At 40.8% G+C, this 18475-nt stretch overlaps 1 protein-coding gene across 1 annotated transcript in view; it reads right to left on the minus strand.

The window, feature by feature from the left end:
* Positions 1–17664, minus strand: part of LOC137123226 (deleted in malignant brain tumors 1 protein-like) — an 82314-nt gene extending 64650 nt beyond the window's left edge. Inside the window, exons 1-15 of the mRNA XM_067496612.1 lie at positions 17393–17664; positions 16486–16800; positions 15540–15968; positions 14757–15071; positions 13789–14214; positions 12616–13044; positions 11833–12147; positions 10930–11355; positions 10005–10436; positions 9659–9864; positions 7971–8122; positions 7085–7132; positions 6730–6972; positions 6473–6632; positions 6285–6360 (exon numbers count right to left, since the gene is read on the minus strand). Of these exons, the coding sequence (XP_067352713.1) occupies positions 6285–6360; positions 6473–6632; positions 6730–6972; positions 7085–7132; positions 7971–8122; positions 9659–9864; positions 10005–10436; positions 10930–11355; positions 11833–12147; positions 12616–13044; positions 13789–14214; positions 14757–15071; positions 15540–15968; positions 16486–16800; positions 17393–17474 (4054 nt within the window). The 5' untranslated portion in view covers positions 17475–17664. The remainder of the gene's footprint in view (positions 1–6284; positions 6361–6472; positions 6633–6729; positions 6973–7084; positions 7133–7970; positions 8123–9658; positions 9865–10004; positions 10437–10929; positions 11356–11832; positions 12148–12615; positions 13045–13788; positions 14215–14756; positions 15072–15539; positions 15969–16485; positions 16801–17392) is intronic.
* Between the last annotated feature and the right edge of the window lie 811 nt (positions 17665–18475).

Here is an 18475-nt window from a genome sequence, read left to right on the forward strand (position 1 = left end):
AATAATTTACATTAAAATAAATTAAATAAACAAAATAATATTCAGTCCATTCAAATTTGTCAGTCCCCTTCCTTTTTACAGAAGGGGAATGAGTTGAACAGTTTAATGGCCACTGGGAGAGAGGATCTCCTGTGATGTTCTGTGGAGCACTTGACTGTGATCAGTCTCTGGCTGAAAGTGCTCCTCTGTGAACCAGCACAGAGTAAAGTGGGTGGGAGGGATTGTCCCAGATTGAGAGGCATTTGGACAACATTCTTCTCTCAGCCACGACATTCAGAGAGTCTAGCTCCTCCCCTACAACAGAACTAGTCCTCCTTATAAGTTTATTGTGTGTTACTGTCTTCCACCTTCATATTGATGCCACAGCAAACCACAGCATAGAAGATTTCACTGACTATCACAGACTTATAATACATCCATGGCCTGGTGCTGCAAATATACTTATGTCTCCTTAGGTCCTGTAGATTGATGTTACATTAACTGACCAGTCCAGTGTCACAGTCAGAGGTATATGGGGTGAAGAGAAAGGGAGATAGAACTGTCTCTTTGGGAGCACCTGTGCTGCAGGTCACAGTGTCAGACACACATTTCTGCAGGCGGACATACTGGGGTTGGTCTGTGAGGAAGTCCAAGATCCAGGCAACCATGGGGGTATGTCCCACAGCAGGACAGGCTGGATTGTGTTAAAAGCACTGGAGAAGTCAAAGTATATATTTCTTACAGATCCCCCAGGTTTGTCCTGGGGGATCTATTTGTCCTCCACCCCAGTTGAGGATGACAAGCAACCAGGAGAAAGTCCAGAGAGGATTTCACTTTTATAATGTGGGAGGTTAGAGTCACAGGTCTGTAGTCACTGGGGACACTGGGGCAGGCCACTTTCGGTACAGTTATGATGTCCACACCACAGGCACTCTCTCTAGCTGCAGGCTTAGTATTAAGATATGCTGAAGGACGTCACAAAGCTGTGGGGCACAGGCTTGCAGTACTCTGGGGCTGACTTTATCAGCACCCAGCTCCTTGGGGGGTGTATATGAGGGAAATCAAATCTATTGAAAAAGATGTTAAAATCATTAGCTCTATCCTCTGGCTGCTGGTCTTATATCCAGTAATCCTCTTCATGCCACTCCAGGCTGCGCTGGTATTTTTCTGTTGGAACTTCTTTTCCAGTTTCCTCCTGTAAGCTTCCTTCCCCGCGTTGATCTTCACAGAAAGTCATCTCTGTACTCAGATCAGTTAAAAGAAGAAGCAAAATTACTGAAATTATTATTCAAATTATTGAAGGTGGTAGAGTTGAAATGCAGTGCATTATATTTAGAGGTGTTTCTAATGTTTTGGCCACCCTTTTTAAAATGAATGATGGGCCAAACATTAGAACCTACCTTGTAAAAGTAGATTTCATAGCAGAGCTGCTGTATTGGATTGCAGTAGATTGTACAGGTGTACCTAATGAAGTGGCCCAGCCCAACCCTTTCATCAGTCACTACAATGAGGACATTGTTCAAGTTTTGCCCTGAACAATGGGTTTGGATACTGGAAGCTGGCCAGTCATCAAATTGTGGAGCATGTTATTAATCATGAGAACAAGAAGTACTTTATTTGACTCTATGTTGAACTTTGTTTGGAGCTCTGATTGGCTAATGGCTGATCCAGAGATTTGGTTACCTACAAAGTATTACTATGCAAAGACAATTCCGTTAACCCAGCCAAATGGCCCAAACCAGAAAACATCACTGGTCTTTATGTGTCACAGTTGAATCTTTCCAAGTTGAATTGTCCCAGTGATTGTAAACACCCGATGCCACAAATAATCTCAAGAGTGTTCTACAGGAGATGCAGCAACAACTACCAGAGCTTTAAGCACTGACCAAGACAGCAAAAAAATGCAGAATAAAAAAACAGAAAAGCTAAACAGTTGCTAGACAACATATATCATTGTCACACATGGCAATTTCAGATTAAAAATATATATTTAAACTCAGTAGCAAGGGCACCAGTGGCTCAGTTGGTAGAGTGGCCGCCTAGCAGCCATAGGGTCCTTACAGCCCATTTCCATCCTTAGTGCCAGTTCCAAGCCCGGTAGAAATTGGGGAGGGTTGTGTCCGGTTATACTGTGTGTCAGGAAGGGCATCCGAGGTAAAAACTGTGCCAAATCAACTTGAACTCAATGGATAAGGCGAAAGGAAAAAAATCAAAAATAAATTCTAATTTAGTACAACAAGAAGTAAAAAGCAAACAACTCAGCAAACTAACTCAGTACTATCATCAAACATAAAGCAGCTATTTAAAGTTAGTGAGCATTAATCACCATCAGCTACTGGTTTCACCAGACCTGGAAGCACTGGAAATCTTTGTAGTTTGCTGAAGGGTGTGTTAAGAGCAACAATAGTTCATGTATTGTCATGTCTCCGTTTAAACAAGACATGATTGATGCAAATCTACATGTCAGCTGAGTCCCCATTAACTATAGATCAAGTATGGCTGATCCTCAACTTCCTACAATAATCTACATGGTCTCACACAAACCAGATCTTGCTGTTCAAAAGTACAGTGATGAAGAGTTGGACCAAAGCTGGGAAATTAATGCAAATTACCAGTTATTATTTGAAGTCAGCCATTTTATACATAAACATATTGTATTCATAAAATTTTTATTTGTATATGTATGTAAAGCAAAACTACTTATCTGTGCTACCTCCTACCTGTCTCTCTGATTATATTAGCTGTAGTGGTCCAACTATCTAGTCTTCCCTGTCATAGTCCCAACATTCAAAATCTCTCCTTAAGTCAACCTGGGCACTTTCACTCAGGCCTAGACTTTCATCAAGAAACTAATCAACAGAACGACCATAAACAGGAGCATCACCACTAAAAGGCTGTATTTGGCATTTTCTGGGTAAATACACATATGACCTATGAGAGCTGCTACTTATAGCAGTTATTTTACCCATGTGGCCTGATCACGTTTGTTACTCACTTCAGATAACTTGACTTGAAGCTCAACAACAGGGTCCATCTCTGTCTGCTCATTATCAATGTCTCTCTCTGACATTTCGAAGTGACTGGGTGCGAACTTTAACCAGGATCAGGATACTAAAAGTCTCTCAGATGCTAGTCCCGCTGGTTGCCTCGATGTCGTCCACTCCTGAGAAGATCTTCCTCCAAGCTGTCACTTAATAACCTTGTTCTATATATAAAATATTGTCTTAAAAAGTACAGTGTAAGAAAAACGACCACTTTTTCACCAATTAGCATAATATCTATGAAAAACACCAATTTCTGGTTAATTTTAAATTTGGCTCATGTCCCATCTATTACCTTTAAGTAGGCAGGGTTTATGACTTGTACTGCAACCAGTTACCAAAGGACATTCCGACTGTTTGACATTAATACTAGCCCAGACATTTTCCTGCTTCAGACAATAACAGAAGCTAAAGTTAGCCACATTAGCCAATGAGCATTACAAGGTGACTAATATGGCTACATTCAACAGGCTAACAAAGTAAATAAACAATTCAAAACACTTCAAAATGGCAACACAGCTTCAAATTTTGACTGCTGGTCACAGACTACTTCAGTCCTGAAGTATTTTTAAATCCAGCCGCATCTTTACAGGGATCTTTACACTACAAGAAACTCACTGTCTTTGAAATACTGGGGGCTGGGGAGTAAAGGCTTTTTGTTTCTTTTAACAGCCAGCAACAGAGAATAATCGGCATATTAATCTTCTGCGAATCTGCACAAGCGAGGAAATAACAATGGTGGACAGGAAGTTCTTACACTATAATAATGACGTAGATATGAGAAAGGTTTTTCAGTGGACCGATCTGGTGGACCGATCTGGTTTTAAAAAGTGAAAAATGAAGTTATGCTTCTATGTACAGACAGCACAGACCCATATAAATTTAAAAAAAAAAGACCAAAATGTAGATTTTGCTAAATATCCCTGACAGCACAGCAATATTGTACCAATGTACAGATGTCGTGAAAAGAGCATCCACTGTTCAGCATCATGAACACTACTACAATGATTATGGATATGAGTATATTTTAGTGCAATCTTTGGCTGATATAAAATATGAGTATTTTAGTATGTTGGAGCCATGGTGATGCAGATTAACAAGCTCAGTGATCATCGGTATGACAGGTAGGTCAAACAACAGGTAGCTTGTCAATAAGCAAATAAGCTTTACTAACCAAGATATTCAGCTACTGAATTAAACATTCAGGACAGAAATAACCAGACAATCATAAGTGAACTATGTGCAGGGAATAGGGAACAACAGAAAGCACAATCCAGTGCAGGAACAGGGCAGCTGATAAACAGATAATGGGGCAAATGATAAACACTAAAGATAAGAGAAATGGATGAATGCTGAGTGGGCCATAACCACAGGCCAGTGAAGGGATAATGACTAAAGTGGAAACTAGGGAGCAGGAAGATTATCAGGGCAAGTGTCCATAAATCTGGTCAGGGAGAAACAGTTCTAGGTGATGGGGGATATGTTTATCAGGGAGTTAGAGCTAAGATACAGGATTTTGTAGGAAACAGGAAGACAAGGTGCGTGAAAAGGAGTCCTCGAGTAGACAGCTGGGATCCAGAAGGAAGTAGAGGCTGAGCAGGTGAGTTGGGGAGAGCCGATACAAACACGGGAGAGCCAACATGTATGTGGAGGTAGACAGACAGAGAGTGGGTAAGGACCTGACAAGACGTTCAGCAGGACAGACAACGAAACTAACATAACAGTCGTCACAAGATACTTTACGAGACAGACTGGCGAGCCTTCCAGGTATCACCCCTCTTACCCTATGAAAGCTGGAATAGGCTCCATCCAGCCCTCCCTGCAACCCTATACAGGATAAGCTGTTACAGATGGGTGAAAGGGGTGATACCCCTCTGGGTGAGATGGGCAGGTAACAGAAGCAGTGTGTGAGAGGAAAGAGTGACAGAAACCCGGATCATAATACATATGTTTTTACACCCTTTGAAGAGTCAGTAGTGTACTGTTTTAAGCAGTCAGAGGATACATGTTGCAAGTTCTGCCATTTCAAATTTTACTATGCTAAAATTATCAACAAAAGTACACACCAAAATGTGTGAGCCACAGTAGAAACAACCACCTTAGCCTAAGAAAATGACTGCATAAAACACTTAAAGTTTCATACTGGAATCCCTGGTCACTGATATTCCCCAAAATTTTTATCTTGTTACCAGGTACCTACAATTATGTATTTATAGCTAAAGCAGCCTCAACCAGTGTTTGTGTCTATTGCCATTAATTAATTAAGTCTCATTATGTTAGCCCACAAGCGAACACTTGAACCTGCCCCTCAACCCCCCACAAACACAAAGCAGCACTGGTCCAAAGAAATGGAAAGATAGCAAAAAAAACTGGTCAAGTATTTTTACTTCTAATACTTACATTACTTTGACTTAAGTAAATGTTGATGGGTGCTCAGAAAGAACTTTTTTGTTTGTCTTTTTGTACTTTACTTAAGTATAGGTTTTGAGAACTTCATCCACCTCTGGGGGTGTTAAAATTTATGAGGCCAGAGTCTGTCTGTAAACAATAAAATAAATTTTCTTTGCATAGATTCAGCCTAACACCAGCACCCAAGACTCTGCACAGTGCTTGAATTCATGTCAAAAGTTTTCACTCCACCAATCTTGGTGGTGCCAGAGGAAAATTCAGGGATCATCAAAATTATTCATTCTGTTGCTGTCAGTGGTCAGCCAAATTTCCAAAAATCAAATTGTTGAGAAATATTTGTCGAAACAGATCTATGTTGTGTTAACTTGACTTTGTTGGTTTTTGTTCCATCTTTGAGAACAGCTGATATTTTATGTATGGGTTAATAAAAACAGAGATTTAATATGAGGTGCAAACATATGATCAGCAGTTTATTATCAAAAGAAAAAGCTGTACTTTTGTTTAAATCAGTATATAGATATATAGAACTATTATACTATAAAATCCTGTAACTACTTTAGTTTTGATTGTTGTTTAATAACAGTTACAAATGTGATTGGAATAAGTAATGAATAATGTGTGATTAAATTTCATCATACAATGTAGGAATTAAAATCTCATGAACAAAAAAGCATCTTAATACCAAACAACAGCTTATCAAAATACAGAGCAGAAGGTGTTTGTATCATATCTTTTTGTTGGCAGCTCACTTAGGTGCTTTGTCCCCTGAAGAGAAAAGAGAAGAAACTTAATTAATTGTATACAGATTATTGTGCTGAGTCATCATCCTAACATAAGGTCATAAATGATACTCACACATGATTGGTCCAATGGTGATGGGCTTCATAGTAGCAGACTTGGGCACAGAGCGATTTGTCCTACTTCTGCAAGCCTACGAGGTGGAAGAGGGAGGAAAAAATAAGAGATACCATAAAAACCAGTGTTTAGAAAGTTTAGAATATGGACTGACAACAAAGACTGATGCAGTGAAATGTGTGACTCACTGGAACACAGGAGGAACTCCTCTGGTCACACAGGCTGAGGCTGCAGTGAAGATAAATGGCTCCGTATTCATTATTGAGGAGGAAAAACAGGGCAGAGAAACGAGCCTGGAGGGATGAACCATTCTCAACCACTGACACCTGTTGACGGTCAGTGGGGCACCTGGCAAAGCAGAGGGAGCGTGTCATCAGGGCCATTACACATCACAGTGCATTTAACTTTTCCCGTAAAACATCTGCTGCAGCTCAGGAGAACTTACTTGTTTTGGATGAAAAAGTTCCGAATGGGATCATTAGGGTTTGGTGAGTGAGTGGCGTAGCAGTTCTCCAAAACAACTGCAAAGCTTGAATCTATCTCTTCCACAGAGACCCCCACATACAGAGGTGCACCCACTGGAAGGGTGATCTCACCAGCTGGATAAACCTCAGTGAAGTTGGAGTTGCGGAAGAGCGACATGGAGGCACTGGGTTTGGTACCTGAACCCAAAAGGCCACCTTCCAGCCTGGTAAGAAAATGGTATGTTTTTATTACGACAACCAAGGTTTCGTTTTTTTTTTTTGTTTGTTTGTTTTTTTTCAAAAAGTTTTTCCTGTATTTAAATTATCTGGAAATACCTGTCTCTGAGCTCTGCATGCAGACCCTTTGACCTCATGGCTTTTGTTCTGATAAAGTAGAGATTGTCAGCTGTGAGGCTTTCTATGGAGAGATGTGTGGCTTTCCAAACCATGTCCAATTAATTTAATTTACCAAAGGTGTACTCCAGTCAAGGTTTAATAACATCCCAGCAATGATCAAGAGAAATCGGAGGCACCTGAACTAAACTTTAAGTGTTGTTGCAAAGGATCTGAATACTTATTCCAATGTGATTTTTTTTTTTTACTTTTAACTTTTCCATTATGCGATACTGAGTGTAGATTAATGAGGAAAAAATTGTTTGAAGGATTGTGGTATCAGGTTGCCAAAGTAAAAAAAAGTGAATGGGGTCTGAAAACTTTCCTAATGCACTGCACATTCTAACAGAGATGCCTAAGATCTCTGGGGTTGTGAAAGACTATTCTGTGTTGTTTAAACCAGCATAAACTGGATGGAATAACACTATTTATTAAACACTATTGCAAATACTTAGGGATTTTACTAGACAACAGACAAAGACACATTTAACATTGGACAATTCAAATGTAGTTCTTACATTAAAACAGAGCTTGTTTCTCCCTTTAAAATAGCAAAGTCCTCCGTACTATCTACAGACTAAATAGCATTTAACTAATTACCAGCATAGTTTTGCCACTATATTGTGTGTATTATGACTTCTGACATTTCAATGTGGCATAATAAGTCATCTCTGAAATATATACTAGATCTCATTATAAGAGGATATCAAAATCTCACATAAATAACTTGATAGTATGATATTAAAACAGTTATGGACATAGGAACTTCTTTATTTTACAATATTAAATAAAACGCATTGTCATGGTCAGTCAAGAAAAAGCTACTTACGATAGGAGAGGTCTAATAGCCATGCTCAGGCTAGTGTCTGTGTTGAGAGGATAAGCACAGGAGAAGGGAAGACTCAAAGGGAGGGTGAAGGATTCATTGCTAATTGGATAGATAAATAAACTGTTGGAGTAGATGGCATGTGTGTGGTTGGTCTGAGAAAAAAAAAGAGAATAATTACATTTTCAGACAGAGTTAAATGATTATGTCAGCATGAGAGGATTTGACATTCAGAAAAAGGATAACACTTCGGCTCCTTGCATATGATTAAATTAACTTATCTTTCTCATAACTCAGTATTAATACAAGTACAAAGGTGCATGCAATGAGGAAGGCTAAAGTATTAAAAAATGTGTATATGGGAGGACAGCTTTTGAATGAGGTCCAAAAACTGAGGGCCACTGGCCAAAATGACATGCTTGAAGGGAATCTATTGGAGCTAGGACCATTATCTTGCCAGATGCAGGATACTCCAGGCTAAAGTAACTAACCTTGATTCACTGCGAACTTTGGGCATTGATAAGATGAGAGAATTGATTCCACTTTGATGAGGATATGGACAATATCCTCCGCTGCCTTCTCCACCCCCCATTCTGTTTATTAACTTTATCACACCCCCGGGATAATGCTCTCTCTCACCCTTTCTTGATTACCAATCTCCTCTCCACAGTGTCCCCGACCTTTTACTCTCACTTGCACACGTTCTCAGGGATTTTATATATTCATCTTTTGCCCCTGGAGATTTTACCATACTGATATATTTTGCCTCTATGTCCTCACTCTAACTAGCTTCCTCACTTACCTATTCTGCGATCAAGACTACAACGACCTCTGCAGCCCCCATTATATGTATCTGCATATTCTAAAATACTTTTAGTAGTAGTATTTCAGTCACCAGTTTTTTAATTAATTTAGTTATTACCTGCTCCCTGCACACAATCTCACACCCACACTTACCTCAGATGATATTACCTATTGGAACCCAACCTAAATCCCTGTAGCTCACCTACATGATCAGCAACCAGTTTGTCTGAATTTATGTCACCAACTCATCTCTCTGCCCCTGAGTATTTAGTCCTAATGTCCTGTGTTGTATTAATTCCAAGTTTACTTCCAAGTATTGCTACTATAATTTTTTGTTAAAAAATTAATTTCCGCTTTTTCTTCTCCTTTATCACCTGACCATTTGCTTACTAGTCACTAGTCATCTACCTGCTATGGTACTGTAGTCCATTCATTTTAACTACCAACACTGCTATACCTTTTCGGTTCAAGTTACATACACATCACAAAAGGAGGAGGAAAGTGCCCATTAGCAGCTCCCTGATGCATCATAACAAAGATGCTCATCAGCAGAGCACACATGATATACACGATGCCCATTGTGGGTGGCTTCAGAGGCTTAGCCAGGCAGGCAGTGTGTAGGGTCTTTAGGCCCCTTGTCATCACAGGATTGCACAGAGAGCCATTGGGGAGATTGCTACTAATAAACCAGATACTGCTACTTAGATAATTGGCTGACTTAACAAAGTTAGGGTGTGTCATGTTAATGTTACACACCCAGGCACAGTAATACATCATCACAGTTTGTCCACCTATGCCCGTGAGTCATTTGCATCACAAAACAATAATTTTACAAAAATGCTGGTTTTCTGGCTTACAGTTAAAAAAATTCATGAGTCTAGGCTTACCGTCATTGTGTTTCCACAGACACCTGCCAGCGCCTCCACTTCATACCAAACTACATCATTATGTTGTCTAACCCAGGAGCAGTTGTGGGATGCCAAGTTTCCAGACAAAGCATTAAAACCAGAAGATTTCATGGTGGACAAATCCAGACCAACTTGGAGTTTCTCACGGCCACATATAAGTTGAAAATCCTGGAGTAGATGCTGAACTAAAAGTGTGTGAGAAAAGAAAAAAAAAACGTTAAGAAAAACAAATGACCCAAGGAAAAAAAATCCATAAATCTAAACCTAAGGATCTAACTATGTCAAATATATAACACAACGTTTCAAAATATACAAGGAAACCTACATTCACAAACAACACTGGCATCTTCATGGTGACCACAGTTGTGGACTCCAAACCCTAGATGTCTGCAGTCTGTTATTGATGATTCATTTCCTGAACAAACAACATCATCCAACCAGATAGCTCCACTGCCTTGTCCAAAAGCTGCATTTGAAAGTGCTGAACGAGCTCTGCCACAGCCCAGCTGTCTGCACATCACATCTGCATCGTTCAGGTCCCATCCATCGTCACACACTGTCCCCCACTGTCCACCATTGTAGACCTCCACTCTGCCAGAGCAGCGGTTGTCAGAGTTGACCAGCCTGACTGGTGAAGCAGTTGCTGTTCTCCTGTACACTGATAATGTGGGAGTGGGGGCAGTGGTGGTGGTCGTGACAGTTTGAGGTCTGGGATCAGATGTTGTTGGTGAAACTGTGGTGTTGGGTCCTGATTGAACTGAAAGAAAACTGTGTAAATGCACAAGACCCCTCACCCTGCAGAGCACCCATCATTTCTGAGAGTAAACACTGCTTTTATTGATATAAGTGAATTTATTATTGCACACCAAACTCCATTTGACTTCTTCTAAAAAAGTTTCACTTAACATTTGACCTATGAGTCTGTGTGTAGATGTGTGTGTGTGTGTGTGTGTTTGTGTATTTGTGTGTATCATCATCACTTCTTCACATCCAACTTTTGGTCATCATCATAATCATTATTGTTTAGGCACATCACTGCTATTTCATTGTGCAGTTTGTGTTTTTCATCTTTAAATCTATTTTGACCTTTATTGACTGATGTTCAGGGATTTTTTTTTAGAGTTTTCTTTATAATTCCATCTTTTTTTGAGCAGAGGAGAATTGTAACAAGCAAAAGCAATTTCCCAATTGTAATATTAAAGTTCTTTGAATTTTGAATATTTTCTCTTAAATATAAAGTACAGTTTTACCTTCACAGACAACACTGGCATCTTCATGGTGACCACAGTTGTGGACTCCAAACCCTAGATGTCTGCAGTCTGTTATTGTTGATTCATTTCCTGAACAAACAACTTCATCCAACCAGATGGGTCCACTGCCTGGTCCAAAAGCTGCATTGGCAAGTGCTGAACGAGCTCTGCCACAGCCCAGCTGTCTGCAGACCACGTTGGCATTGTTCAGGTCCCAAATATCGTCACACACTGTCCCCCACTGTCCACCATTGTAGACCTCCACTCTGCCAGAGCAGCGGTTGTCAGAGTTGACCAGCCTGACTGGTGAAGCAGCTGTTGTACTTCTGTGCATTGATGATGTTGGAGTGATGGTGGTGGTGGTGACAGTTTGAGGTCTTGGAGCAGTTGTTGTTGGTGAAACTGTGGTGTTGGGTCCTAAATGAACTGAAAGAAAACTGTGTAAATGCACAAGACCCCTCACCCTGCAGAGCACCCATCATTCCTGAGAGTAAACAATACTTTTATTGATATAAGTGGATTTTAATATTGCACCAAACTCCATTTGACTTCTTCTAACAAAGTTTCACTTAACATTTGACCTATGAGTCTGTGTGTGTGTGTGTGTGTGTGTGTGTGTGTGTTTGTGTGTATCATCATCACATCTTCACATCCAACTTTTGGTCATCATCATAGTCATTACTGTTTAGGTTCATCACTGCTATTTTATTGTGCAGTTTGTGTTTTTCATCTTTAAATCTATTTTGACCTTTATTGACTGATGTTCAAGGATTTTTTTAGATTTTTCTTTATAATTCCATCTTTTTTTGAGCAGAGGAGAATTGTAACAAGCAAAAACAATTTCCCAATGGCAATAATAAAGTTCTTTGAATTTTTAACATTAAGTAAAAAGTACAGTTTTACCTTCACAGACAACACTGGCATCTTCATTGTGAACACAGTTGTGGACTCCAAACCCTAGATGTCTGCAGTCTGTTATCGATATTTCATTTCCTGAACAAATAACATCATCCAACCAGATGGGTCCGCTGCCTGGTCCAAAAGCTGCATTGGCAAGTGCTGAACGAGCTATGCCACAACCCAGCTGTCTGCAGACCACGTTGGCATCGTTCAGGTCCCAGCCATCGTCACACACTGTCCCCCACTGGCCACTATTGTAGACCTCCACTCTGCCAGAGCAGCGGTTGTCAGAGTTGACCAGCCTGACTGGTGAAGCAGCTGACACAAACACATGCAATAGACCGCGTTGATTATAGATGGACTTTAGAGACAATGATATTTTGGAAAATTAACAGAAATATGTACTGCTGATAGACCTGCAGTCAAACACTAGAGCACAAAACAAGTTTGGTAAATGGCCACTTATATAGCGGTTTTATCCAAAGTGCTTTACAATGTTGATTCCCATATACAGACACACTGATGGCAGTGGCTGCCATGCAAGGTGCTCACCTGAACCAATTGGGGTTCAGTGCCTTGCTCATGGACACTTCGACATCTAGCCGGGAGCCGGGATCTAACCACTGACCCTGTGGTCCGTTGAGGACTGCCTCACCAACTGAGCTACAGGCGCCCCCAGACATTTATGTCTGAAGTAGGTTGTTCCTAAAATCCCCCATCTGAATCTTACACAATAGACAGTTTGTTACACGGTGAGACTTCAGTAGCTGTGAAATTGGTATTTACCTTCACACACGACTCCAGCATCCTCATTGTGACCACAGTTGTGAGATCCAAACCCTAGATGGCCACACCCAGTGAGCTTTGATTCGCTACCTGTACAAGTGACATCATCCAACCAGATAGGCCCTGTGCCTTGTCCAAATTGGGCACTTTGTGGTGCTGACAGCACCCTGCCACAGCCCAGCTGTCTGCACACCACCTGAGCATCAGTCACATCCCAGAAATCGTCACACACTGTCCCCCACTGTCCGTTGTGGAAGATCTCCACTCTGCCAGAGCAGGAGCTGTTTGCCCCATTAGCCAAACGAACCTGTCCCTCTACTGCTGTACTGTTGTCCACTGATGATGTAGGAGTGACGCTGGCGGTGGTGATGTTCTGAGGTCTTGGAGTAGGTGTTGGTGGTGAAACTGTGGTGTTGGGTCCTGGTTGAACTGAAAGAGAAGTCTGTGTAAATGCACAAGACAGCTTCACCTTGCAGAGCACCCATCATTACTGAGGATAAACACTGCTTTTTATTGATATAAGTTAATTTATTATTGGACACCAATCTCCATTTGCCTTTCTCAAACAAAATAAAGTTTCCCTGTACATTTGACCTATGAGTGTGTGTGTGTGTGTGTGTACACACATGTTATCAAAACATATTGAGAACACTATTCTTTCAGGTTAATATGAGCCATAACATTTGTAGTATAATTTAAATGGGTACAGGGGGAGGGTGACTGGGACTGAACCTGGACTAAAAACTGGTCAATCATGTTGTCTTCCTATCCTGCCTTAATATCTTTATCAATGTGCAACACAATGAGATTGAATCAGTCATATTCCTTTCCTCCATATCATATAATAAGTGCACTTAATCATGGCTGGTAATTGCACTGTAACTTACTATTCTTATCATCGTCCCATCTTCACATCCAACTTTTGGTCATCATCATAATCATTATTGTTTAGGCACATCACTGCTATTTTATTGTGCAGTTTGTGTTTTTCATCTTTAAATCTATTTTGACCTTTATTGACTGATGTTCAGGGATTTTTTTTAGAGCTTTCTTTATAATTCCATCTTTTTTGAGCAGAGGAGAATTGTAACAAGCAAAAGCAATTTCCCAATTCTAATATTAAAGTTCTATGAATTTTGAATATTTTCTCTTAAATATAAAGTACAGTTTTACCTTCACAGACAATACTGGCATCTTCATGGTGACCACAGTTGTGGACGCCAAACCCTCGATGTCTGCAGTCTGTTATTGATGATTCGTTTCCTGAACAAACAACATCATCCAACCAAATGGGTCCGCTGCCTGGTCCAAAAGCTGCATTGGCAAGTGCTGAACGAGCTCTGCCACAGCCCAGCTGTCTGCAGACCACGTTGGCATTGTTCAGGTCCCAAATATCGTCACACACTGTCCCCCACTGTCCACCATTGTAGACCTCCACTCTGCCAGAGCAGCGGTTGTCAGAGTTGACCAGCCTGACTGGTGAAGCAGCTGTTGTACTGCTGTGCATTGATGATGTTGGAGTGATGGTGGTGGTGGTGACAGTTTGAGGTCTTGGAGCAGTTGTTGTTGGTGAAACTGTGGTGTTGGGTCCTGATTGAACTGAAAGAAAACTGTGTAAATGCACAAGACCCCTCACCCTGCAGAGCACCCATCATTTCTGAGAGTAAAAACTGCTTTTATTGATATAAGTGAATTTATTATTGCACACCAAACTCCATTTGACTTCTTCTAACACAGTTTCACTTAACATTTGACCTATGAGCCTGTGTGTGTGTGTGTGTGTGTGTGTGTGTGTGTGTGTGTGTGTGTGTGTGTGTGTGTGTGTGTGTGTGTGTGTGTGTGTGTGTGTGTGTGTGTGTGTTTGTGTGTATCATCATCACACCTTCACATCCAACTTTTGGTCATCATCATAATCATTACTGTTTAGGCACATCACTGCTATTTTATTGTGCAGTTTGTGTTTTTCATCTTTAAATCTATTTTGACCTTTATTTACTGATGTTCAGGGATCTTTTTAGATTTGTCTTTATAATTCCATCTTTTTTTGAGCAGAGGAGAATTGTAACAAGCAAAAACAATTTCCCAATGGCAATAATAAAGTTCTTTGAATTTTGAACTTTAAGTAAAAAGTACAGTTTTACCTTCACAGACAACACTGGCATCTTCATTGTGAACACAGTTGTGGACTCCAAACCCTAGATGTCTGCAGTCTGTTATCGATATTTCATTTCCTGAACAAATAACATCATCCAACCAGATAGGTCCGCTGCCTGGTCCAAAAGCTGCATTTGAAAGTGCTGAATGAGCTCTGCCACAACCCAGCTGTCTGCAGACCATGTTGGCATCGTTCAGGTCCCAGCCATCATCACACACTGTCCCCCACTGGCCATTATTGTAGACCTCCACTCTGCCAGAGCAGCGGTTGTCAGAGTTGACCAGCCTGACTGGTGAAGCAGCTGACACAAACACATGCAATAGACCGCGTTGATTATAGATGGACTTTAGAGACAATGATATTTTGGAAAATTAACAGAAATATGTACTGCTGATAGACCTGCAGTCAAACACTAGAGCACAAAACAAGTGTGGTAAATGGCCACTTATATAGCGGTTTTATCCAAAGTGCTTTACAATATTGATTCCCATATACACACACACTGATGGCAGTGGCTGCCATGCAAGGTGCTCACCTGAACCACTTGGGGTTCAGTGCCTTGCTCAAGGACACTTCGACATCTAGCCGGGAGCAGGGATCTAACCACTGACCCTGTGGTCCGTGGAGGACTGCCTCACCAACCGAGCTCCAGGCGCCCCCAGACATTTATGTCTGAAGTAGGTTGTTCCTAAAATCCCCCATCTGAATCTTACACAATAGACAGTTTGTTACACGGTGAGACTTCAGTAGCTGTGAAATTGGTATTTACCTTCACACACGACTCCAGCATCCTCATTGTGACCACAGTTGTGAGATCCAAACCCTAGATGGCCACACCCAGTGAGCTTTGATTCGCTACCTGTACAAGTGACATCATCCAACCAGATAGGCCCTGTGCCCTGTCCAAATTGGGCACTTTGTGGTGCTGACAGCACCCTGCCACAACCCAGCTGTCTGCACACCACCTGAGCATCAGTCACGTCCCAGAAATCGTCACACACTGTCCCCCACTGTCCGTTGTGGAAGATCTCCACTCTTCCAGAGCAGGAGCTGTTTGCCCCATTGGCCAAACGAACCTCTCCCTCTACTGTTGTACTGTTGTACACTGATAATGTGGGAGTGACGCTGGTGGTGGTGATGTTCTGAGGTCTTGGAGTAGGTGTTGGTGGTGAAACTGAGGTGTTGGGTCCTGATTGAACTGAAAGAAAAGTCTGTGTAAATGCACAAGACAGCTTCACCTTGCAGAGCACCCATCATTACTGAGGATAAACACTGCTTTTTATTGATATAAGTGAATTTATTATTGCACACCAAACTCCATTTGACTTCTTCTAACAAAGTTTCACTTAACATTTGACCTATGAGTCTGTGTGTAGATGTGCATGTGCGTGTGTGTGTATGTGTATGTGTGTGTGTGTGTGTGTGTTTTTGTGCATCATCATCACATCTTCACATCCAACTTTTGGCCATCATCATAATCATTACTGTTTAGGCACATCACTGCTATTTTACTGTGCAGTTTGTGTTTTTCATCTTTAAATCTATTTTGACCTTTATTGACAGATGTTCAGGTTTTTTTTTTTTTTTTTCTTTATAATTCCATCCTCTTTTGAGCAGAGGAGAATTGTAACAAGAAAAAAAGAAATTTCCCAATTTTAATATTAAAGTTCTTTGAATTTTGAATATTTAATCTTAAATATAAAGTACAGTTTTACCTTCACAGACAACACTCGCATCTTCATTGTGAGCACAGTTGTGGACTCCAAACCCTAGATGTCTGCAGTCTGTTATTGATGATTCATTTCCTGAACAAACAACATCATCCAACCAGATGGGTCCACTGCCTTGTCCAAAAGCTGCATTTGAAATGGCTGAACGAGCTCTGCCACAACCCAACTGTCTGCAGACCACGTTGGCATCGTTCAGGTCCCAAATATCGTCACACACTGTCCCCCACTGGCCATTATTGTAGACTTCCACTCTGCCAGAGCAGCGGTTGTCAGAGTTGACCAGCCTGACTGGTGAAGCAGCTGACACAAACACATGCAAACAGACAATTTTGATGAAAGAGGGACGTTGTTCAGACAATGATATTTTGGAAAATTGACAGATTGACAAATTGACAAACTGTAACAACTGTCTAGTGTTTGTAAGCCATGTTACCCTGATACTATAGTACAAGTGTCCACATCAGCCCTCACATTAAAATGGAATAATAGGCTGTCTCAGGTAAACAGGTTTACCTGAAGGAATTCATCCCGTTATTTACTACTTTCATTTCCCCTACTTCCATTTTTCAAGTACTTGGCTTCCATCTACTTTAACAGTTGTTCTGGTTGCAGCAACGTTTTAGGCTGTAAATATACTTTTACGGAGCAGATCCTTTATCTACTGAGCCTAGCTTAGTTACACACAGTCTATTACTTTTACACCAATGAAGCGAGTCTACTAACACTTTAAAGTAATCCTTTTAATGTTAATAATTCAAACAAGCACACTGCTACATGCTACCTTATTTAGCGTATGTGGAATTTAACAGCAAAATAGTATTAGTGTTTTAAAAGGTTAAAATCAGAAGTACAATCAATCAGATATCCCCATCTTGATTATCACTCTACTCACAACTTCCATGGAGTTTGAGGAAAAAGGCAAAAAGATAAAAAAGATAAAAATTGTTTGTTGGAAGAGTCTTTAGTTGCTGCATGGTGTAGAGGATAATGATGTTCACTTGAGATATCCTTTGTTGCCTTCACTGTACTGTTTACTTTTCACTTTCATCTACAACCGACCAAGGCTGTACTGCATAGCCAGGCCGTTATTGGGATGTCTTCAACTGCTCCTGATGTACTTCTGGTGGTATTGCAATGTCTTCATGCAAATGAAGTTTCCTCTTGACTAGCAAAAACCTAGGGTTTTTATACTCTTTTACAGGACAACCTTCATCAGACAGTCAGCATTTCCTTACTGTCCAAATGAGTAATGTTACATGAGACCATTGTCTGTTACTGGTCAGACTTTGTGGAATCAAATGTCGTGATCAGCCCTCAGCCTGTAGCTGAGGTTTACGTGACATGTCCTACCAGTTTTTCTGGTAATTTCCATCAAAAAACTAAGTGTACAAGCTCCCAATAACTTGATACGTCCAAGTCAAAGGTCCCACCCCGATGCAGGGATGCATTGTCCCGTTCTCCGGCATGGTCCACTCACAAGCCTGAGCTCTGTTGACACGCATGGGCCATTGCCAGAGTCTTTAAGCAGCTAGGGTGGATGGTGGGAAAAGTCGTAGTCAATAGATGGGAGTTCGTGAAGTAAACTATAGACGCGGGTTATGTTTCAATAACAAGGTAGGTCTATAATGAGGCAAATTAGGACATGTTTTCCAAAACTCTAATTTTTTAGTAATCTTTGGTTCTGGGTGTGTCAACCCCATATATCATGCTTCCTCAAACCTTCCTCTGTTTCTAACCTTTCACATAGGTCTCTAGTATAAAGAGAGAGGCATGGCTCATGTACGAAATAACATTCATGTTTCTTTTAGTTTTACATGCATTTCCTTGTACTACGGTTGAATTCACATTGTTCTGATTGCGTAAAAACATGTTCTTGTTCACACCACAAAGGTTAGCAGTGCAGAAATAGAAATATGTTTTGCAGCATCCCCTTCTACTTTTTATGAATCCATTTATTGAAACTTGTGGATGCCGC

This window comes from Channa argus, chromosome 3 (assembly GCF_033026475.1).
Source record: "Channa argus isolate prfri chromosome 3, Channa argus male v1.0, whole genome shotgun sequence".
Taxonomy (NCBI): Eukaryota; Metazoa; Chordata; class Actinopteri; order Anabantiformes; family Channidae; genus Channa; species Channa argus.